This window comes from Gnatocerus cornutus, chromosome 9, assembly GCF_029298725.1.
Source record: "Gnatocerus cornutus isolate USDA-ARS CGAHR chromosome 9, icGnaCorn1.1, whole genome shotgun sequence".
NCBI lineage: Eukaryota > Metazoa > Arthropoda > Insecta > Coleoptera > Tenebrionidae > Gnatocerus > Gnatocerus cornutus.
Genome location: NC_142241.1, coordinates 2041326 through 2065691, shown reverse-complemented (window position 1 = coordinate 2065691; position 24366 = coordinate 2041326). Strand labels below are relative to the sequence as shown.

At 33.0% G+C, this 24366-nt stretch overlaps 3 protein-coding genes across 5 annotated transcripts in view; 2 read left to right on the top strand and 1 right to left on the bottom strand.

The window, feature by feature from the left end:
• Positions 1-7905: 7905 nt before the first annotated feature.
• Positions 7906-15103, top strand: LOC148167728 (uncharacterized). Of its 2 annotated transcripts, none has more exons than XM_088046037.1 (4): positions 7906-8120; positions 8167-8780; positions 14166-14645; positions 14833-15103. In XM_088046037.1, exons 1-4 carry the CDS (start codon positions 8118-8120, stop codon positions 15077-15079), a joined length of 1344 nt encoding a protein of 447 aa, XP_087902163.1. In that variant the 5' UTR covers positions 7906-8117; the 3' UTR covers positions 15080-15103. The 2 variants fall into 2 exon arrangements, with proteins under 2 accessions (XP_087902163.1, XP_087902164.1); XM_088046038.1 differs by having other exon boundaries at positions 14819-14989.
• LOC148167727 (acylphosphatase-2) lies at positions 14873-17233 on the top strand. The gene is made up of 4 exons (XM_088046039.1): positions 14873-14950; positions 16406-16541; positions 16586-16712; positions 17004-17233. Exons 1-4 carry the CDS (start codon positions 14948-14950, stop codon positions 17116-17118), a joined length of 381 nt encoding a protein of 126 aa, XP_087902165.1. The 5' UTR covers positions 14873-14947; the 3' UTR covers positions 17119-17233.
• Positions 17234-21909: 4676 nt separating this feature from the next.
• LOC148167726 (uncharacterized) overlaps positions 21910-24366 on the bottom strand; it is a 36145-nt gene continuing 33688 nt past the window's right edge. For both annotated transcript variants that reach the window (XM_088045257.1, XM_088045258.1), the window contains exons 8-9: positions 22730-23568; positions 21910-22055 (exon numbers count right to left, since the gene is read on the bottom strand). In XM_088045257.1, coding sequence (XP_087901383.1) covers positions 22007-22055; positions 22730-23568 — 888 coding nt within the window. In that variant the 3' untranslated portion in view covers positions 21910-22006. The remainder of the gene's footprint in view (positions 22056-22729; positions 23569-24366) is intronic.

The window sequence follows — 24366 nt, the reverse complement described above, 5'->3', positions numbered from 1 at the left end:
AAATAACTCCCCAAGTTAGATTTCTAATTTATTACGTCAAAACTGGAAACTAATGGCCTAATTTCATGTTGACTTGCGGCATTGCAAATCAGAATTGCGTCTTAGCAATCCCAATCAAACTGTTGCTACCTTAGCAACTGCGTCAACGCAATTTTGCGCCACTGATTTGAAATCGGGCCCTAAGTTCTTATTTTTCAATGTAAATAATTAACTATTTCTATTTAGTATCCAAAAGGTGCAACAATCAACGTTAATCAAAATTAAAGTGACTTGTGAAAATTTGATGTTAAACGTAGTTGCCACTGCCCGTCATAGTTTTGAAAACTAACTTGTTGAAACAGCAATTTATGCTCAAATTTTAAACACAATTTGCATTAAATTTAAAGTGAAACTGGTCACAGTTTTGTTAAAAAAAAGCAATTCGCGAGTATTTACGCAAAAACTCAAACATCGCTAAAAATTACTTTTCTAATGCATCGCGAATTTTTGCTTTAGCTTATGCAAAATTGCAAATATTTCTAAACTAAAAGACCATTTTTCCGCAAGTATAAAATGTGTATTATTAGGAACATTTTCTATTTAATAAACTTTATCCGATAACTCTGACTTAAAACCGGTATTTACATTTTCACTTTTGAAACTATTCCTAATATTTTTCATAACCAAATCTTGGTGTTGCCAAAATTAACAAAAACACAATTTATTCCCAAACACCAAATTTTCCTCAAAAACTGCTGACGCGCATTTGGATAGTAATGCTTACCATCATCAAAACGATGATTAAAAAAAAGTACATTGATTTACAAGTCGAGGAATTTACAAGTCGAGGACAGTCAAAAACAAGTATCCAAAGATTGCAAGAATTTAAATATTTTTTTCCGGAAATCGTCATTGAAACAGCATTTCCTTGCGACATTAGGCGCAGGAAAATTGGATTTCCCTGACTAGTACTGTAAAAACTACAAAAATGACGCAAAATAATTAGTTATTTAAACAAGAAAAATTTATTCAAAATTTCGTAAATTACACTATTTACAGATATTAACATTAATTGTAGAATTCGATATATTTGCAATGTTAATTCCAGACAGAGATTTATGATCAAGTTTAACCTTTTTATCAAAAATTTCAGTCGAGATTTCGGTGCAACAGATTTCAGATGAATCACTACTTGTAGAGGGACACGTCTCGATATTAGTGAAGAGTCTTTTTTTCGGACCAGCTTGTATTTTATTAGCTATATCTAATTTATTTTCGATGGACTCTTCTATGTATCCTTCTGCTACTGAACTGCTTTGCCATCCTCCATGCCTTTTTAAGTTGGTAATATCTCCTCCTCCGTCTACTAGTAACGTCGCGGAACTGCGCCGCATACAATGTCCTGTGTATTCCAGAGGTGTTGGTAGACCAAGGTAGGTAGCAATTTGAGAAGGAAATTTACCAAATGAATGCAAGCCCACTGGTTGGACCGTACATTTCCCTTTCTTGTAATTTAAAAATAAGCGCTTGTGTGGAGTACTAGGCGGACGTAATTCCAAATAACGTCTGTATGTAGCAAGATTTCTTTCATCAACAACTACAAAGCGTCGAGGTTTTTTTGTTTTAGAATCAGGAATGTGTACTATGAGCACGTTATTTTGATCTTCAATGTCGTCAACTAACATCCTTGATAATTCGTCGCATCGACAGGCTCCAGACACCCCAAAAATAAGCGCCACCTGAAATTACCAAATTTAATAAAACTTAAATATGTATTCATTGTAATAACTTACTTTCATTAATAAAAATTCCTTGTCGGGAGCTTCAAGCAGAAATTTATCTATCTGGTCCCGAGACAAACATTTCGATTTTTTTGGTTGGTAACCAGTCGATTTTCGTTTTAGGTAAGCAGTTACCTTACAAAACTTGCTGATATCCAAATTTTCCTTCAACAAAAGCACGGCTTTCAACATAGAGTAAGTGCTCCAGAGGCTTGAAGCCTTATAAGAACTTGATTTTTCCGCAAAATAAGCCAGAAATACGTCTTCCGTTAGCGAAGTAACATTTTTAAGCCTGCGCCAATCTTCAAAGATTTGGAACTGCTTTTCATACCGCTCCTTAGATTTCGACGGTAACAATTCTTCTGTAGCAGCAGCGGCTGCTTTGCTTAGGTCAAAAGGAACATCCTCACCAGTGTTTTCGCTTGTATTCATAATTAATTAATGAAATAAACACACAGCTCTGACGTACGCACAAAATTTTATAATTGTTTTGTTTGTAACCATCGTTTTCAACAAATTGACAAACTAGATTTTTGCGCAATTAATTAAAAAACTTGTTGGAAAATCTCGATTTTTAGCGATTTATTGCGATTTCCGGAAAAATTTTATACAAAACTCGTCAGTAAAATGTCTTACTTGACTCGGAGCTTTAAAATACTCGGCACAAAGTGCCTCGTATTTCAACATAGCTCCTCTTCAGTAATGAGACATTTTCCTGACTTTTATGTAAATAACTATTTCAAGATATTTATTTATAAGTTTTCCCAAACACATTTTTAATTGCTTTTGGATGATTTGAAGGTCTTATTGGTAACGTATAAAATCCACCAGTAGCAAGTAATGATTAGCTTATTAGAGACGAGGATTTTTATGTAAAATTCGTACAATTAAAGACACAAGTAGATACAGGTTTTTAAAAAAATAGTTTTTAGCATAATAACATTAAACGCCAATTTTGCTTTTCCTGAGTGGTTCTGGCTTTATAGTATATTACGCAACGTGTGGGGTAAGAAGCCAATTACGCACGACGGGAAAAATTGGCCTTACCCCCGAGTTGCGTACTATACTTTTTCTACGACTTGCTTTCCCGCAGCCGTGAAATTTTTGATAAATTACAACTAAAGTTGAATTTTACATGATTTTTATTAAGACATTGTTAATTCAAACATTATTATAAGGAACAACTCAACAAGAACAAAGAACCATTTTCACAAATTATGAGCAATTTCACAATGTTTTTCAACTCCTGTTATAGTAAACTATGAATTACTTGAATCCATCTGATTGTCTCATCAAGTATCCCCGTAATTTCTCGTAATTTGCAATAGTAACGACGTGTTTGAAGGTTAACGTAGTCTCAACATTGAATAAAAAGCCCATAGGGACGAAGCAGGTTTGAAATCTTGTTTTTACTTGTCAAAATACGCTAGTAAAACACTCTTGGAGAAGGACTGCACTCCGCCGCCCGCACGTCAGGTCATGAACTTGCTATACACCGACTCAAACCGCTCTTTTGACATTTTCGACATAAAATCCATCAGTTTCACTAACTGCTGGTGCCGCAATTTTGGGGGTGTAGCTTGCAGTTCACACTCGGAGTCACTGGTCATGATGAAACACACCAATACAAATTGCAAATGTCAATTTTGATAAATTTTTATGACCTCCACAGCAACTGCTATACCTCTGCACTATTATGTAATTATATACAAGTGATTATAAATGTTTCTAGCATCAAGGGTGACTCTGGAATTCCTGTCGGGCACTACTTTGCCGCTTTGTTTTCATTGTGAATATAACTATCTTGAAAATTATTTATAATGTTGTAGTGTCCCACTTCAAATTCAAATTCCAAACTTTTCGCGCCACAACGACCGCAGGAATTTTTGCGTTAAGAAGTTGGTGGACTTGGTAGTTCACCGCCGCCACAGCGGAGGAGGCGGGCGACGCCGGAGGCAATCATTCTTGGTACGACTTCGGAACTACCAAGGTGCTGTGTTATCGAGTGCGTTTCGCCAAATTTTTCCAAGTGTTAATTTTAATCCCTATTTTGTTTTAATTTCTCATTTTGTGTTTTGTTAATTTGTAGTTTGTCAAAATCTTGTAAATAATTTTCTGTTTTTTTTTAAACCCATTGACTTTGACGGGAGTGTAGTGACTCTTAGGGCTTCTTGTCGAGGTGCTTGTGTGTTGTCACCTTTTGGTATGTTTTTTGGTTGTAATTTGTTGTCTTAATAAGGAAGTCACTCCGGAATCATGTAAAGTAGTTATTTTCTGTACAATTCTAAAGTAACGCGTTTTTCCGGTGACGTAAGCGTCTGGATTCAACCAGTGTTCGCCCGCCATCCGATAAGACACGTGCAGGAGCAGTTTAGATTCGTGGAAACCCGATAGTTTTGGGAACTTGAATTTTATTCAATTCAGTTCAAGGAATTTATACTGTTGAGTTCGAAGGATTAAAAATAGAATAGGATTTTAAAGAAATTGAGAAATACATCAAATTAACTGGGAATGTCTTTTTGAATCGCTCTGTGTCATTCGTGAGCAAAAACGAGTACATTTTTCCTAAAGTCCACGACTTTCTCTTCCATTGTATTTTATTGAAACTGAAACTGAAAATTTATATGTTTATGTATTTTATGTATGTCCCTTGTTTTCTTAGCTGCTCTGTACTTGTCCGAACCCAATTCTCCTTTCTAGATTTTCTTCGTCACAAAAGACTCAACATAACAAACAGCGTTAATATTAGTAGATTTTTCAGAGTGTGATCAATTCAAAATTAAACTTTGATTTTGACTTTCGAAAACCCTCCAGTGCTGGAAGCTTGTTACGTGGGACTCGCGGGGTAGTCAGGGTTCACCTAACTAGCGGGTCTTCCGCGGGTGAGATGTTGGTTACTCTTAATCTGGCCATAATTTGTTAGTACTCTCGATAAGACACCGCCTGTACTATGCTTGCGGAATAGGAAAGATTGTCTTCGAGTCTTCCGAAAACATAATCTCGTCCTGTTTCTGTGTGTCGCCTTTGAAAATAATTATCTTTTATTAATGTTTATTGATAAATTGTTTGTATATGTTTACTTGGTAAATTGTGTGTTGTTGTTTCATTGTTATTTTGTTTTAAATAATTTTTGTAGTTTGATCACACTCACAACAGAGCGAATGGGAGATTTTTGTAGTTCTTTTGATGTAATTCACTTTCCGTTAATTTATTTATTGCATTTTTGTACCGAAACGTTTCTTTGTAAAGTCACTTCTTTTGATATTAAAGATTATTAAGAATTTTGTAACATGATCAGTTCGTCTGTTCAAATGCTTGTAATTCTTGGACAATTAGCTGTAAAATTTAAATCAAAACCATTCAAACTTTTAAAGTCTGAATAAAACAAGTTAAACCACATTTGGTCTGGTGTATTTTTATTTCTTTGTATTGGTACGCTCTTCCCAAAAAAACGATGCACTGCTTTGTATCTAACGGACATCCGCCTTCACAACACAACGTAGGTCCTAGCCGTTTCAGACGATCACGATTTTCGGCCATTTTATTTATTTTAAAGTTCGCGGTTCTCGAGTTTGGCGGTTCATTTGAATTTTGGCGGAATTGGGTTACAGATCATTACAATGTTACTTACGTCAACGACGTTTCTGTTTTGGTTTTGTGTCAAAATTTTTGATTTTTAGGTTTCAAAACACAACTAGAACAGTTTTCTTCTCAAAACTAACTTTGCTCCAGATGGTTCTATTCTAATCGAATTTAGTAATTATGGAAGAATTCTAATGAATACTGAAAAGCGTTTGTGCTTCATATGAAGATCGATTGTAGTGGGCATCTGTAATTTTGTATGTGTTATTCTAATGTTTTTTGAAAGAATTCCCGCAAAAGAAAATCGAAAAAAAGTTTATGATCAATGTTTAAAAAAATGTTAAATGTGCGCAAATTTCCAAAACGTTGTAAGTCCGTCTACTAATGCGCGTCGAAACATTGTAAGTCCAGCTAAGGTAGGCACTTTTTAAAAATCGTCTTTCGACGAAAAATGAAAAAAATATCGAAACTTCGACTAATATTGTGCCCCGGTATTTCTCGACACTTTTTGAAGAGCTCTTCCACACTTGTATTGCTTTCTGATTCGATTTTTACCTTGATTTTTGCTTGGCTTATATTTAGGACAACGTTTTGACTTTCACACTTGTTTAATTTCAAATGTAGCAGATGTTTAGCAAAACCACTTGCAACAAGACATTGATTTGGGATTATGCAATTCAAATCCAAAGAAATTCCGTTTTTGCGTAAATTGGCACTTAAAACGTTTTGGAATGGTAGGTATCAATTATGTTCTTGCACAAAATAATTTGCAATTTAATGTCCATGATTCCCTTCTCCAGTACAATTTTAAAAAAAGTGGAATGGGGTCAAGTTATATTTTTACATTATGCTATCACAACAATTTAAATTATTTGGAAGCTATGGGAATACCTAGGTCATTAGGCACCGGCCTAGCAATTTTCAAAACCTTTAATTGACATTCCCCTACATTTGCCAACCCAACCCCTCCCCTGCTATCATAAATAAATATTATAAATAAGCGAAGGTACGGATTTAGTTCTTTTAAATTTCTGTTTATGACTAGTTCATACTGAATTTACGATTTGCGATTTTTTGTGTTTAGTCAAAATAGCTCTCCATGACGCAAAAAAAATCTGTAGCATTTAATAAATTTTATTCCATTTTTGATTTTATTTAAAGCTGATTTTTATTTAAATTGCAAAAAAATATATCACAACTAAATTTGAATGATCAGTAGGTACGCCACTAAAAGTATCTTTTTCAAGGGAAGAAATGTGCTATTCGTCTCAGAAATTAGGAGTTCATAAAACGATTATAGTTATGGTTTTGTGAACCGAAGCAGGTAATATTTTGGGGTCCGCAAACTTCGAAACTTCTCTTGCGCCACCAGCGGTAAAACAGGCGAACTAACTGCTCAAATAATTTTACAAACAATAATTCATAATAAAAAAAAGACAGGTTTATAAGCAAAAAATTTTGGTGGATTCAACGTAGATATTTTTCTTCTATTTATTTACCCAATATTGCCCGCTTTTAGGTATTTCTTTCGAAGATATTATTCATTTTGTAAAATAATTAATATTTAAACAAATGTAAAGGATTACAATGATTTGTCAAGTTAGCGCTCTTTATATTGACATATCAAATGTTCATACCAATTTTTGTGACATTCTATGAAGATTTAGAGTAAAAATTATGAAAAAACATGGTTAAAAACCAGTTTTTTTGCTTCAATTACGATACAAAAAACTGAACCAAGTTATAACATAGCATCCTCCCTACAAAATAAAAAAATACACATTTTGATGTATAACATGTCCATATTAGTTTAAAATTAATAGCCAAAAAATCGAAAAAAAGCAAAAAAAAACACGTTTTTTTGCTCTTATATTGTTATAAACAAGTGGACCAAGTTATAACATAGCATCCTCCCTACAAAATGAAAAAATACACAGTTTGATGTATAACAAGTTGATATTATTTCAAAAAAAGTGGCAAAATGAGCGAAAAAAAAGCGAAAAAAAAGGATTTTTGTCACTCCCGAGTCACCTTAAGTAACCATCTTATTTAAAAACGGAGCCACGACCTGCTGTATATATACGGCCTGTGCAAAATCTCATTTCCCCGTATCAAGAATGTTTCCGAGAAAACGCATTCTTTTGCCGAGGAGGGCGCTGCTGCTCGGGCGCTTTTGACATTGTTGACAAATTGAATTTTGGGGTTAGTAAGATTTTTGACTTTTGAGAGCCACAAAAAACACAAACGTAGAACAAAGTAACAATCGTAAACATAGCACACAGCGAAAACTTGAAAAAGCAACAAACAACGTGTAATAATTTGAAAATTCAAACTTAAAATTTGAAATGTCAAAAACAATGTTGGTAATAAACCCAATATGGTAAAATATTCCCAAAAGTGCCCGAGCAGTGGCGGCCTCTAAAGCATATGCGGAGAAACAGTCGAACTGCACAAATGCACAGGTCGTAAATATACAGCAGGTCGTGAACGGAGCCATTGCGCCGCGTTATCTCGCGGCGAGAAGCTAAAGGACCACCCATGCTACTCACGTGGTCGGTAAAACATCTCCCTGTAAAACTCAAATGTCAACTTGACAGTTAACCTCAAAAGTAAAGTCGATAAAATGCAAGATAAAGTAGACTTTTAATTTACAGACAATAAAAAATCATGCAATGTCCGTGGTGTCTTGTTTTTTTGTTTTCATTTTCGGATAGATTCGCACTTCAAGGGCCATTTGAAGTGGAAGTATAATAATGTTCACAGGGGTGTCTCATAATGGTGCGCTTCCCTTTACTTACCCTCACATTTTAACACTTTTTTCCAGTCGTGCCAACATGAAATTACCATCACCAACTTCAAATGTGGGCAAACTGTCTCTTACCCTCTTCTCATAATCAAAGGAGCTGTAGAAAATCATGACTCTGACTCTTGCAACTGTGAGGAAATTCACGTAAAGAAGTCAACAACTTCGTCTTTCAAAGTCGTTTCTGGAGAGTTTAAGGCCTTTCTTGAGGTAGAGCAAGGTCAGAATGAGATTATCTTCTTTTTTTGTGGTACAAAATTGAAAATCACGTTGAATTATCAACCTAGAGACACCAAATTCACTGTTCTCCCTCTGTACATAATCTGTGAGGGTCACGACGGAGAGTTCCAAGCGCCCCCAACTGAGGAGAGCACCGTCACAAGTGCAATCAGACGCATAACAGTTGCATCCAAGTTGATACAAAGCGCCATCGCGGATATTTTGCATGAAAGTGGTAAAGAAAGAAAGACTTTCCAGTTGGAAAGAGACTGTGTGGTCTTCCAGAGTCGCTTGCACTACTTGGTTGCTCGAAAAATGTCGCAGGAGGAGCTTTGGGAGACTTTAGCTAAAGAAATCTCCACGTCAAATTGGGATGTTGCCAACACGAAGTTCCTGGGATTTTTATCCTGCACTTGGTGCGTCCCATTTAATTTTTTTTTAGTTTTCTTTAATTTTAGTTATTTTATTGTTAAAATTGAGGTATACAAGGTGTTTATAAATGTTTCTAGCATCAAGGGTTGCTATGAAATGTCAAAAAAAATTGCCGCTTATTACAAATTTTGGTTTCGATTTTTTGATTGACATTTGCAGTTAACCCCAAACATGAAGCAAAGTAAGTTTTGAGAAATAAACTGTTCTAGCTGTGGTTTAAAACCTGAAAATATTAAACTTGGACACAAAACCGTAACTAAAACGTCATTGAAATAAGTAACATTATAAATAATTTTCCTGATGGTTATATTCACTATGAAAACAAAGCGGCACAATAGGGTACGACAAGAATTCCAAAGCCACGCTTGATGCTAGAAACATTTATAAACACCTTGTATTATAAAAAAAAAATAGAAAAATTAAAGTGAATAAAGAAGAGGAAAATGTAACAAGACGAAGAAAACAATGAGAATTATTCAATTTAGAAAATTCAGAGAATTTTGAAAACTGAAGCAGCTCTAATAGGTATCCGAGGTAAACATAAAGAAAATCTAGAATTTTTAGTGCCTCAAATAGCACCTCTTAACTGATCATATTTTCCTCTTATCAAGAAAATTTTGAAAATCTAGATAATCTAATGAAAATTACGCAGAATCTAAAGATAATCGCCTCTCAGATGATTTGTAAACATTTTCTAGCGAATAAATAAGAGTCTAGAGAGTCGATAAAATTAGGAAAAACTCAAAACATAACTAAGAAAAATCTAAAAGGAATTTATGGATAATCTGAAAAAATCCAAAGAGATTAAATATTGAATTTCAGGAGAATTGAAAGAATCAAAAGTGATGATAAATATCTCAAGTTGATCTAAAGAATATAAAGAAATTCTCTAGGCAGAATCAGAAAAAAATATAAAAAAATAGAAAATAATAATAAAATTGTGAAACAAAAATTTTTGAATTTTGAGTTTTTCCTGTAAGTAAAAAATTGTAGCATTTTTTTTGTTTTTAGTTTCAACATTCTGTAATTTCGCACAATTAATAAAGACTCTTTTACTACTAAGTTCACCAAATTTCACTGCTTTGTCGTTAAAACTGCCAAACTTGCCGAATTTAAGAGAAAATTTGGAACTTTGAGTTTGGCCTACAAATAAAAAACATAAAATTTCTGTTTTTGGTTCTAAAATTTTATAACTTAATCCACTTAATCAAGGCATTTTTAATAGTAAGCTTACCGAAATTCACTGCTTTAACATTAAAACTGTAAAACTTACGATAGTTAACTGAAAAATTTCAATTTTGAGTTAGTCTAGAAATAAAAAATTCTAGAATTTCTGTTTTTGAATCTAAAATTCTGGAACTTATTAACTACACTTAAAAAAACACCATTTTAGTACTCAATTAGTTCACCGAATTTCACTGCTTTATCGTTAAAACGGTCAATTCATAGACCAACAAACAAAAAATTGTAGAATTTCAGTTTTTGGTTCTAAAATTTTTATAATTTACAGTATTAAGTCCACATAATTTCATATCTATAGCTTCAAAACTTCAAAATTACGGAAGCTAATAGAATTTTGAGTTTGTTCTGCAAATTCTAGAATGTTTGTTTTTGCATTAGATTAGCGCCAAGGTATTCAATCATACATATGTACACGGTGTATATAAATGTTTCTAGCATCAAGGGTGGCTATGAAATGTCAAAAAAAATGCCGCTTATTACAAATGTTGGTTTCGATTTTTTGATTGACATTTGAAGTTAACCTCAAACATGAAGCAAAGTAAATTTTGAGAAATAAACTGTTTTAGTTGTGGTTTAAAACATAAAAGTCAAAAATTTGGACATATAACCGTAACTAAAACGTCATTGACGTAAGTATCATTATAAATATTTTCAAGATAGTTATATTCACTATGAAAACAAAGCGGCAAAATAAACTTCAGAGCCATCCTTGATGCTAGAAACATTTATAAACAAACACTTTGTACTTTTATTATTCGTTTTCTCGGTTTTATCAGAGGGGGATTAAGATCAGTTGAAGCCCCAAGCTCATGAAAACATTGTGGGCCATGAAACAAAACATGGATATTTTTTGAATTTTATTTACATTCATTGTTGTCTGTCTAATATCCATTCGCAAAACATAAAAGTTACATAAGTTAAGTTGGCGAAAACAAAACATCCTAAACGGGCAGTTGACGTTTGTAATGTCAAAAAATCAATTTAAAATTTTTAAATTCGACTAGAATTTTACTTTGAGTGAGAAAAAGAAAGAAATTGATAATTTCTACATGGGGGTGTTAACTGGATCTTCAATACTTCCCTTTGCTAACTTAAAATAAAATAAATGGATCTGACATTACCAACAAACTTAAAAGTACAAAGAGAACTCAATTTATGCAGATTGCCAAGTACACTCTGATTTACAAAGAATCGAAGGTAATTTGATTTTTATCTTTTGTGAAGGGATGATACATGCTTTTTTGAATTATAATTGTTTTCAGTAGATTAAGCATAAATTATTATTGAATAATTCTAATTTGATTTAATTTTTTTTTTAATTAAAAAATTGGGGCAAAAAATCTAAAATTTCCTAAATTCTCTTTATATATTTTTTATTTTGTCTATCTAGATTGTGTCTTTGGATTTTCTAGATTTTATCTCGATTTTATTTTAGTCATCTTCATTTGGATTCCCCTTAAATTCTTTCATTTTTTCATTTCCGAAATTTCCTAATTTGTCTTAAATTTTTTGAAATTGCACTGTATTTCTAAATTCCTTAGGTCCTCTTGACATTTTTCATAGAATCTTTTTTAACCTCTAGATTTTCTTTTGATAGTGTGTTTTTTTTCTTTCTCAATTTTAATTTTTGTAGATTCTCTCTTAACCTTCTAGATTTTGTTAAAATTATCATTGCAATCACCTGGGACTCTACGTATAGAACTTTTCTTAGATTCTCTCTGCCATGTTTTTAAACTCTGTTTAATTATACAAGGTGTTTATAAATGGATATGACTATCTTGAAAATTTTTTATAATGTTATTTACGTCAATGACGTTTCAGTTACAGTTTTGTGTCCAATTTTTTGATTTTCAGGTTTTAAACCAGAACTAGAACAGCTTATTTCTCAAAACTTACTTTGGTCCATGTTTGAGGTTAACTGCAAATGTCAGTAAAAAGTCGAAACCCACATTTGTAATGAGCGGAAAATTTATTTGACACTCTTGATGTTAGACACATTTTTAAACACCTTGTACATATGTATGAATACCTTGGCGCTTAACTAATTTGCTTCCGTAATTTTGACGTTTTGAAGCTATAGATGTCAAATTATGTGGACTTAATGCTGTAAATTATAAAAATCTTGGAACCAAAAACTGAAATTCTACAATTTTTTGTTTGTTGGTCTATGAATTGACCGTTTTAACGATAAAGCAGTGAAATTCGGTGAATTAATTGAGTACTAAAATAGTGTTTATTAAGTGTAGTGCCTAAGTTCCAGAATTTAAGATTCAAAAACAGAAATTCTAGAATTTTTTATTTCTAGACTAACTCGAAATTCAAATTTTTCATTAAACCATCGTAAGTTTTACAGTTTTAATGTTAAAAGAGTGAATTTCGGTAAACTTACTATTAAAAGTGCCTTGATGTGGATTAACTTATAAAATTTTAGAACCAAAAACAGAAATTATATGCTTTTTATTTGTAGGCCAAACTCAAAGTTCAAAATTTTCTCTAAAATTCGGCAAGTTTGGCAGTTTTAATGAGAAAGCAGTGAAATTTGGTGAACTTAGTAGTAAAAAAGTGTTTATTAATTGTGCGAAATTACAGAATGTTGAAACTAAAAACAAAAAAATGCTACAATTTTTTACTTACAGGAAAAACTCAAAATTCAAAAATTTTTGTTTCACAATTTTATTATTTATTTTATTATTTTCTATTTTTTTTATATTTTCCTCTGATTCTGCCTCGAGAATATCTTTATATTCTTTAGATCAACTTTAGATATTTATCATCACTTTTGATTCTTTCAATTCTCCTGAAATTCAATATTGAATCTCTTTGGATTTTTTCAGATTATCCATAAATTCCTTTTAGATTTTTCTTAGTTATGTTTTGAGTTTTTCCTAATATTATCGACTCTCTAGACTTTTATTTATTCTCTATAAAATGTTTACAAATCATCTGAGAGGCGATTATCTTTAGATTCTACGTAATTTTCATTAGATTATCTAGATTTTCAAAATTTTCTTGATAAGAGGAAAATATGATCGGTTAAGAGGTGCTATTTGAGGCACTGAAAATTCTAGATTTTCTTTATATTTACCTCGGATACCTATTAGAGCTGTTTCAGTTTTCAAAATTCTCTGAATTTTCTAAATTGAATAATTCTCATTGTTTTCTTCGACTTGTTACATTTTTCCTCTTCTTTATTCACTTTAATTTTTCTATTTTTTTATAATACAAGGTGTTTATAAATGTTTCTAGCATCAAGCGTGGCTTTGGAATTCTTGTCGTACCCTATTGTGCCGCTTTGTTTTCATAGTGAATATAACTATCAGGAAAATTGTTTATAATGTTACTTACTTACAATGACGTTTTAGTTACGGTTTTGTGTCCAAATTTTTGATTTTTATGTTTTAAACCACAACTAGAACAGTTTATTTCTCAAAACTTACTTTGCTTCATGTTTGAGGTTAACTGCAAATGTCAATCAAAAAATCGAAACCAACATTTGTAATAAGCGGCCATTTTTTTTGACATTTCATAGCGACCCTTGATGCTAGAAACATTTATAAACTGCAAATGTCAGTTGACAAATCGAAACCCACATTTGTAAAGATCGGCAAATTTCTTTGACATTTCATAGCCACCCTTGATGCTAGAAACATTTATAAACACGTTGTAGTTATTTGTTGCACAAAATTACAACATTTTACTGAAACATATTTGAGTTCGATTGAATGAAGTGTTTTAAATTTATACCAAAAGTCAAAATAGATAACTATTAATTTATTGTTGGTTCACAAAATTTTAAGTACACTTTTTCTACATTCTTTTTAGTATCAGGGGTGTTTTTGGTTTCTATTTTAAATTATTTAGATTCTCTTTGTTTTTTATCTTTAGTTCGAAGTTTTCTTAAATTCTCTAATTTTTTTTTGAATTTTTCAATATTTTACTCAGATACCCACATTTACTTTCGATTATTTTTATTAATTTTTTATTGATCACATTTCTTTTTAGGTTTTGTTCAGATTTTCTAGATCTACTGAATTACTTTGATTTTATTCGTACTTTTAGATTTTTCATATTTTTTCACATTACAAAAAAAAAGACAAATTAATGAGCCCATTGATGGGTGTTTCTAGGTACTGTGGCGCCAACCCAGCAGTCGACCTCACCCATGAAGACATAATAAAACGAACCCAAGCCCATGTCGCCTTAGGTGGAGGCGGTTTGGGGTTGTTTGGCACCGCATGTTTGTACACCTGGCCGGAAAATTTAGAACAAGTCTTGGAACGATTTGAAAACACAACCAGTGTAGATAAAGACAAGTTTATGGATCAAAGTGGATGCAGGGGGACACTTGGTGCTTGTTTTTCCACGACTTTAGGGGCTGCTTTGCACGAATTGTGTCATACTTTGGATTTGGGACATACAAGGGAAGGGATTATGGCGAGGGGGTTTGAAGATGTTGATAAGATTTTTACAGTAAACGAAAAAAGGGAGAAAAATCCGAGGTTAAAACGGCTTGTGGAGAGAAGAAAGGAATTTTATGTCAATGGGAAGGATGGGGGGCATGGGGCCTTTTTTACGAGGAGTAGCCTCATGATTTTGGCGTATCATAGGTGAGTAGCCGCGAGTTTTACCAGATTTAGTCCAACTGATCTTTCTTGGTTTTGCACAGTTCCTTTGTATCTTTATTTCTCTTTAGTCCTGTTGTTTATTATTATTATTTTACCATTTTCTTTCTTCCTTCTTGTATTTTTGTCCAATTATAGAGGATCAAGGATCCTTGAAGATTTTCTTTTTCAGATGGCTCAACAATTTCGAACCTTCAAATAAAACCATCAAATACGATGCATCGACCAAATTAGTGTCTTCCAGAGCAGGACTTCGCGTCATCGAACTCCGCCAAGAAGAAGACTCAATGGTATTATCAAATTGGATCTTTGACAGCCGAATTCTAAAATACTCATTCCAAATTCCTGAAAACGAAGAACGACTAATTCTTTTTATTGAAGACAACTGCGGAAATGTCTTCAAAGACGTTATAAAATAAATAAAAGTTTGAGTTTCTCTTTCATTTTGTGTAGATCCTTAAAGGAAGCTTTTTAGGTCCTTGGAAATTCTCAGAGGTTATTAAATATTCTTCAAGAATATTGGAGATTATAATTTGATTTCGATTGTCTATAAATTGATTCTCTCTACATTTTTCTTAGATTATTTTTAGAGTACATATCAGAAATTTTTGATTTTCTATTTTCTTGTTGTGTTCATTCCAGACTGTCTTTCGATTCTCTTGAATTTATTTCTAGTTTGTCTATATTTTTTTAGATGTATCGATTGTCCTTTTTGTTCCTACTTTTTTTAGATAAATTTTGCATTACAGTGTTTTTAAATGTTTCTAGCATCAAGGGTGGCTATGAAATGTCAAAGAAATGTGCCGCTCATTGCAAATGTGGGTTTCGATTGGTCAACTGACATTTGCAGTTAACCTCAAACTTGAAGGAAAGTAAGTTTTGAGAAATAAACTGTTCTAGTTGTGGTTTACAACTTGAAAATACAAAACTTGGACACAAAACCGTAACTAAAACGTCATTGAAGTTAGTAACAGTATAAATAATTTTCAAAATAGTTATATTCACTATGAAAACAAAGCGGCAAAATAGTGTACGACAGGAATTCCGAAAGCCACCCTTGATGCTAGAAACATTTATAAACACCTTGTATTATAAAAAAATATAGAAAAATTAAAGTGAATAAAGAAGAGGAAAAATGTAACAAGTCGAAAAAAACAATGAGAATTATTCAATTTAGAAAATTCAGAGAATTTTGAAAACTGAAACAGCTCTAATAGGTATCCGAGGTAAATATATAGAAAATCTAGAATTTTTAGTGCCTCAAAAAGCACCTCTTAACTGATCATACTTTCCTCTAATCAAGAAAATTTTGAAAATCTACATAATCTAATGAAAATTACGCAGAATCTAAAGATATTCGCCTCTCAGATGATTTGTAAACATTTTATAGAGAATAAATAAGAGTCTAGAGAGTCGATAAAATTAGGAAAAACTCAAAACATAACTTAGAAAAATCTAAAAGGAATTTATGGATAATCTGAAAAAATCCAAAGAGATTCAATATTGAATTTCAGGAGAATTGAAAGAACCAAAAGTGATATTCGGATATATTGTTGAAAGTTCCCAGACTATTAACCCAGGCAATATTTAATTATAATTTTATTATATCTCCACAAAACATCAAAAACAACAGACTTTCAAAGTCCTGAAGTAAAATAATGAAACTTCGACTTTTTTCACGGCAATTTTTCTCTTCATTACGCAACATCTATTAGCGTCTTAAATGATGTTGTTGTTTTAAATAGATCAGTTTTATAATTGGACCGCAAACATTTGAACTGTCGGTACAGTCGCCCCTTCGACATCTTTCCGTGTCGCTAGAGATGAACGGATTAAACTCTCTAGTTTCTGTGGAATTTGAAGTTTTTGGAAAAGTGCAAGGTACGTCAGTCTTGACAGAATTCCAAATCAAAATCTGTTTCCAGGACTGTATTTCACCAAATATTGTAAAGAGATGTGCGAGGAGCTCGGGATCAGCGGATGGGTAAAAAACACGAAAAGAGGATCAATCCAAGGAAAGCTTCAAGGATTGAGAGGAAACGTCGAACAAATGTAAGTGCAATCAATAAAAGTTTTTTTTTCATAATTTGGTAACACTGTAAAACAACCTGAAATGACAGCTCCAATACCTGTCCAATACGGCGTACACTAACCTCAAATAGCTTTAAAGGTCGGGGATTCAGTGTTACCAACTCTTTGAAATTGACTCGCTATTATTTCAATGTTTTGGTCATGTTTCATTTTTGTAAACAGCAAACTGGACGCTGGCCAAACTCGTGTCGGAGTATATTTATCTAGAATTGACAGGTTATAAATACACAAGGCTTGGTTTGTTTTTTTTAGGTGTATTTGGTTGTCGAATACTGGGTCTCCAGGAAGTCAAATCGAACATTGCGATCTACAAAACTGGCAGACTCTAGCCAAACCTGATTTTAGAGGATTTACAATAAGGTTTTGAGGAATTGGGGGCTGTTTTTACGACGTATCATTCTAATTCTAAGTGTGTTAAATTATGTATTTAACTATTTGTTTCCTTAGATATAGACGGAACAATAAAAGACAATTGCATGTTAATTAAGACCGCGCGTTCTTTTGTTTTATTTTAGATAGTGAATCAGAAGGGTAAAAAGCCAGTTTCTTTTTTTTCTAGTATACAGGTGTCCCAGAACTCGCGTCCCTCCCTTGCTCTATGGGGCGCGATTTCTGGGACACCTGTATGTATATCTATGTCTATTTTGACTGATCTAATTTGGGTGTTTTGTTGTAGAAAAGCACCTTTATTTTTTCAATTTTGAATTGAATTTTAAATGTTCTGAGTGATTATCTTATAAGTTTAAACAATCTAAAAGCACTAAACATTTTCTGTGAAGCGAAACGGAGTAAAAAAGAGGTTTTATTAGAATAGAAATTTAAAAGAAATATAGAAATTTAAAAAAATAAGTACTCAAAAAAAAGGTTAAAAAATTGTTAAAAAAACTGTCCATCAATTGTAAGAATTGTGCATGATAAAAATCATTTCTACAAATACAAAAACAGCTTCATGTAAAAAAACTACGTTTTGTTTTAAAATGAACTTAAAAAGTTTGTTTAAAATAAGCTAAAAAACAATTTTTTTAAGTGTGAACTGACAAAGAACAAAATCAATAACAAATAGCCATAACAATTAGGTAATAAACAAGTTTCAATGAATTTGCTTGCGCGCCACTGATTTAAAAGTGAATCGAGTTTCTGGTTGCTTTGGAAACAAGTCATTCTATACCAGAGCTCATTACTATCGGTCCACTCAATAAAAAGTTAAGTTGGCAGCAGTCCTTAGTGATTTTAATCGGTAACAATTGGCAGCAAATGTGTTTGACCTTGACGCAACGGTGGCATGCGTAGAAGTTAACCGTTTTTCACAACATTGCCAAAATTTGTTAAAAATTAACTATTAAAATCATTCTTTTGCAACAAATTTTAAATTAGTTATTGATTAATACACTCAACCTTGACAACGTGTTAACCTCAAAAATCGCTACATTCAATTTTCCCCTAATTTTCTTCCTAACGAATTGAAAGCTTGATTTACACCCAAAAATTTTCGAAAATTTACACTAGAGAGTGAACTGATAGCAATGAGCTGCACTTTAGTTAAATCTGGGACTTTTACATCGATTTTTTATTAATATCGATTTTGCCAAAAAAACATCGATTTTTAATACATATATTTTTGTTTTCGATGTATCATTAAAAAACGATAATTGCGGTTTCGATTTTGGTGATATTTATAAAGAAGACTGGATTTTAATTTAAGGGAGTTATATTTTAGAATTTTCTTTATTCTTATTAATCTCAAATGTTATTTTTTTTTATAATTTATTTACTTATTATTTTGTTTATTACTAAAGTTTTTATTTATTTTTGTTTTTCTCGTATTTGCTTATTATTTTGTTGCTTTATTAAGAATTTTATTTATTTTTGTTTTTCACAATAAACTATGCTATATTGAGTTTTTTATTTACTATTTTTCAAAATCGATGTATTGGAGATGTAATTTCGATTTTTTTACTCCCCAGATTTTATTCTAGATGCGTTTTTTGCCAGTGGTGTAGAAAGTATGTAGATTGGGGTTAATTTTATCTGGTCAGTTTCTGCTTTAAAAATTGATTTTTCATGCTTCATACTCCTGGAATGGCGCAGAACTGTTTTGTACATTCATTTCAAAAACACTCTGTATGTAATTTTCTTTACACTTTTCCGATTCTTAGTTCAGATTCTGCCTTTGCAGTCGTTCATTTTCAGATTACTTATTTGTATTATAAGCTTTCTTTAGCTTTTTGTTCTTTCCTTACATTGTTTTATTGCATTCTTTCGATTCTTTTTTATACTTTTCTGAATTCCTGATATTATTTTTATCCACTTACTTGAGATCGTTGCTTTGAGTGATTTATTTCCATATAATTTTATCGTATTCTTTATTTTTTTTCTTATTTTTTTTTTGAATAACAAATTGTTCATTGGCAAACAAATCCAGATATTTCTTTTAATAAGTTACAAAACTGAGACTTTAATTTTTTATTTTTTTAACTCCATACCATGCAAACAAAAAACGAAATAAAAATTTAATTTGAATTTTAATAGGGAAAGGTGGGGCAAATCGAATTCTAAAAAAAAAGCAAAAAGAATCACCTTTTTTTAATTTTTAAATTAAAGCACGTGGAAATAAGATTTTTACACGTCTCTATTCCCTTAACATATAGACGGATCATGCAGTTGTTACCCCGACTGTCTTAATTAACAATTAGACATATCATGTACTTATTCCCCGTCTGTCTTAATTAATATATAGACGGATCATGCGCTTATTACCCCGACTGTCTTAATTAACAAAGACAGATCATGCAGTTGTTACCCCGACTGTCTTAATTAATATATAGACGGATCATGCGCTTATTACCCCGACTATCTTAATTAACAAACAGACAGATCATGCAGTTGTTACCCCGACTGTCTTAATTAACAAACAGACAGATCATGCAGTTGTTACCCCGAATGTCTTAATTAACAAACAGACAGATCATGCAGTTGTTACCCCGACTGTCTTAATTAACAATTAGACATATCATGTACTTATTCCTCGTCTATCTTAATTAATATATAGACGGATCATGCGCTTATTACCCCGACTGTCTTAATTAACAAACAGACAGATCATGCAGTTGTTACCCCGTCTGTCTTAATTAATATATAGACGGATCATGCGCTTATTACCCCGACTGTCTTAATTAACAAACAGACAGATCATGCAGTTGTTACCCCGTCTGTCTTAATTAATATATAGACGGATCATGCGCTTATTACCCCGACTGTCTTAATTAACAAACAAACAGATCATGCAGTTGTTACCCCGTCTGTCTTAATTAATATATAGACGGATCATGCGCTTATTACCCCGACTGTCTTAATTAACAAAGACAGATCATGCAGTTGTTACCCCGACTGTCTTAATTAATATATAGACGGATCATGCGCTTATTACCCCGACTGTCTTAATTAACAAACAGACAGATCATGCAGTTGTTACCCCGTCTGTCTTAATTAATATATAGACGGATCATGCGCTTATTACCCCGACTGTCTTAATTAACAAACAGACAGATCATGCAGTTGTTACCCCGTCTGTTTTAATTAATATATAGACGGATCATGCGCTTATTACCCCGACTGTCTTAATTAACAAACAGACAGATCATGCAGCTGTTACCCCGACTGTCTTAATTAACAAACAGACAGATCATGCAGTTGTTACCCCGTCTGTCTTAATTAATATATAGACGGATCATGCGCTTATTACCCCGACTGTCTTAATTAACAAAGACAGATCATACAGTTGTTACCCCGTCTGTCTTAATTAATATATAGACGGATCATGCGCTTATTACCCCGACTGTCTTAATTAACAAACAGACAGATCATGCAGTTGTTACCCCGTCTGTTTTAATTAATATATAGACGGATCATGCGCTTATTACCCCGACTGTCTTAATTAACAAACAGACAGATCATGCAGCTGTTACCCCGACTGTCTTAATTAACAATTAGACATATCATGTACTTATTCCTCGTCTATCTTAATTAATATATAGACGGATCATGCGCTTATTACCCCGACTGTCTTAATTAACAAACAGACAGATCATGCAGTTGTTACCCCGTCTGTCTTAATTAATATATAGACGGATCATGCGCTTATTACCCCGACTGTCTTAATTAACAAAGACAGATCATACAGTTGTTACCCCGTCTGTCTTAATTAATATATAGACGGATCATGCGCTTATTACCCCGACTGTCTTAATTAACAAACAGACAGATCATGCAGTTGTTACCCCGTCTGTTTTAATTAATATATAGACGGATCATGCGCTTATTACCCCGACTGTCTTAATTAACAAACAGACAGATCATGCAGCTGTTACCCCGACTGTCTTAATTAACAATTAGACATATCATGTACTTATTCCTCGTCTATCTTAATTAATATATAGACGGATCATGCGCTTATTACCCCGACTGTCTTAATTAACAAACAGACAGATCATACAGTTGTTACCCCGTCTGTCTTAATTAATATATAGACGGATCATGCGCTTATTACCCCGACTGTCTTAATTAACAAAGACAGATCATACAGTTGTTACCCCGTCTGTCTTAATTAATATATAGACGGATCATGCGCTTATTACCCCGACTGTCTTAATTAACAAACAGACAGATCATGCAGTTGTTACCCCGACTGTCTTAATTAACAATTAGACATATCATGTACTTATTCCCCGTCTGTCTTAATTAATATACATATAGACGGATCATGCGCTTATTACCCCGACTGTCTTAATTAACAAAGACAGATCATGCAGTTGTTACCCCGACTGTCTTAATTAATATATAGACGGATCATACGCTTATTACCCCGACTGTCTTAATTGACAAATAGACGAACGATGCGACTTAAAAAAAATTCAAAAAAAAACAACATGTACTTTGAAACAAGCGAGTGCCAAACCAATCAAAACGGGCTAGTGCTTTATACTGTTTTCTAAGGTAACTAGAATTTTGTAATCTTTTTTGGTGTTCACTTTTATAAATATTTTCTAAGATTCGTTCTATAGTTTTTTTTTATTTTTTTCATTCTTATTTTGCTTTAAATTTCCTATAAAATCGAAGCTGTCTAAATGGTGGATAAATGGGGACTAATTAAAAAACCAAAAATATTCAGTAAATGTATTTTAAAACTTCATAATAAATGTCCTTTTTATACAAAATACTCTTATATACATTAAAAGCAGGAATTCCAAATTCCGTTTTCACGTAATATCGTACGAAAGTAAATCCTTAAACGAAATCCCATGCATCCTGAAACACAAATTTCAATTTTCACTCTTATTCCATATACAAGGTGTTTATAAATGTTTCTAGCATCAACGGTGGCTATGAAATGTGCCGCTCATTACAAATGTGGGTTTCGATTTTTCAACTGACATTTGCAGTTAACCTCAAACATGAAGCAAAGTAAGTTTTGAGAAATAAACTGTTCTAGTTGTGGTTTAAAACCGGAAAATCAAAAACTTGGACACAAAACTGTAACTGAAACGTCATTGACGTAAATAACATACATAATTTTCAAGATAGTTATATTCACTATGAAAACAAAGCGGCAAAATAGTGTACGACAGCAATTCCAGAGCCACAATTGATGCTATAGTTTGTACGGTGAGAGATTGAATGACAGAAAAGTCACTAAATCTACGCGATAAAAAGTGTACCAAACGCGCGAAATTTAAAATAACAAAATAACCCCAGTTACTGACAACCTTGTCAACCCATTTCGCGTAGGAATTTAGTGTTTTTAGTGTATTTTGTAGCATAATTTGCTACCAACCTATATGTCAACTGTGGAAATATCCCAATCTCTCACCGGATAAACTATAGAAACATTTATAAACACCTTGTAGTTGCGATCATGGAATTTCGGGCAAAATCTTATTGATCAGTTGACGTTGCCCAAAATTCATGGCTCAAAGTCTCACCTCTTCACATGGGTGGCCAAACTTTGCTCCTTTGCGAAACTGTTGGCGCAGTACAGACACGAATATGGGCGAAACCCATCATGGGTCTTCTCATGCACCCCCAAACTCTCTTCATCATCGAATCCTTTCTCACACTTTTTACAACGAAACTTCTTATCCGTCCCATGAGTTTTCCTGTGTTTCCTTAGAACGTCTTTTGATGCGTATCGTTTCCCACAAATTTCACATTCGAAATTCCGCGGTTTCTCCACTTCTTCACCAATCGCCTTAACATTAATAAAAGTACCATCGTTGAGTATCAATGACGAGGGCAACAAGTTATCTTGCAACAAGATATTCGGTTGCAACTGTTGAAAAATCAACGAATCAGTCGGATTAGCCTCGTTGAGGAGCAACTGGTCGCCAGCAAACGGCAACTGTTCTTGTACTACTAGGATGTTCTCCAACTCATTAACAACTTGTGGAGTCTCTGGTTGATCTTGGTTGAGCACGTCCATCGCGACCGACGCCAAGAGGTTCGTGACTTTGTTTTTCGTGCGTTTTTTCGAAGGGTTGATATGGTAGTTGTTTTCATGGGACTTTCGATGGGCAGCGGTGCGGAATTTCATGGTACAAAAGTTGCATTTGTGGGTTTTGTCGCCTGTGTGGACGGTCGTGTGGACTTTTAGACTCGATTTCGAGGAGAAGAAGGAGTTGCAAACTGTGCAGTTGAACTGCTTGTGGATGACTGGGCTGTGGGTGCGTTGGTGGGAGAGGAGGGTTGATTTTAAAGAAAAGCGCTTCTCGCATTTGTCGCAGGCGAAGGGTTTTTCGCCGGTGTGGGTGCGGATGTGGCGGACCTGCAAAGAAGAAAACGATGAAGAGGAGAAGAAATGTAATTAAACAATGTGGAATGAAATAAAAAACTTAGGTAAGAATTTAGAACGCGAAAAAAGGACAAAAATTGTTTCTGAGATTCCACCTTTAAAAACCTTCTATCTTTAGATTTTTTTAGACATTTAGATTTTTTTTCGGATTATTTTTTCATGCTCTTTTTCAAGATAATTTCTTCGAATATTTCAGTTTTTCTGTCTTGTGACTTCCCGATATACGATTTTTCTTTTAGATTTTTATTTTAATTCTTTTTCGTATTATTCTATTTTTTTTTCTGTCCACATTTCGGATTGTTTCTTCAAACTCGTCTTTCGATTCTCACTTTCATGTATTTTTTCATACTTGTAAATTTTCAAAAATTCTTGAATGTAAATCAGACTTTTCAATTCTTTTGGGAGAAAATTAGGGAAAAATTGAATGCATGCAAGGTCAAACGCTTTTGCTACCAACTGTTACTAATAAAAATTGCTAGGAGTTGCTGCCAATGCAGGCGCCAAATTTAAAATACGACTCCGTGATTGGCCGTTCAGGAGATGCAGAAATTTTTTTGTGGGCGCCAAATTTAAAATACGACTCCGTGATTGGACGTTCAGGAGAGCAAGTTGTAGAATGCTGATTTTTTTAAATTCTTGCAGAATGTCAAAATTGTAGAACCATCACTAATCAACTGGTTTTATAAACTGTTCTTTAAGGTATTTATTTATAGCTTTGTTTTTCATCAGATATTTTGCAATTAGTCAAAAACCTGACAGTTGCTTGTGGAG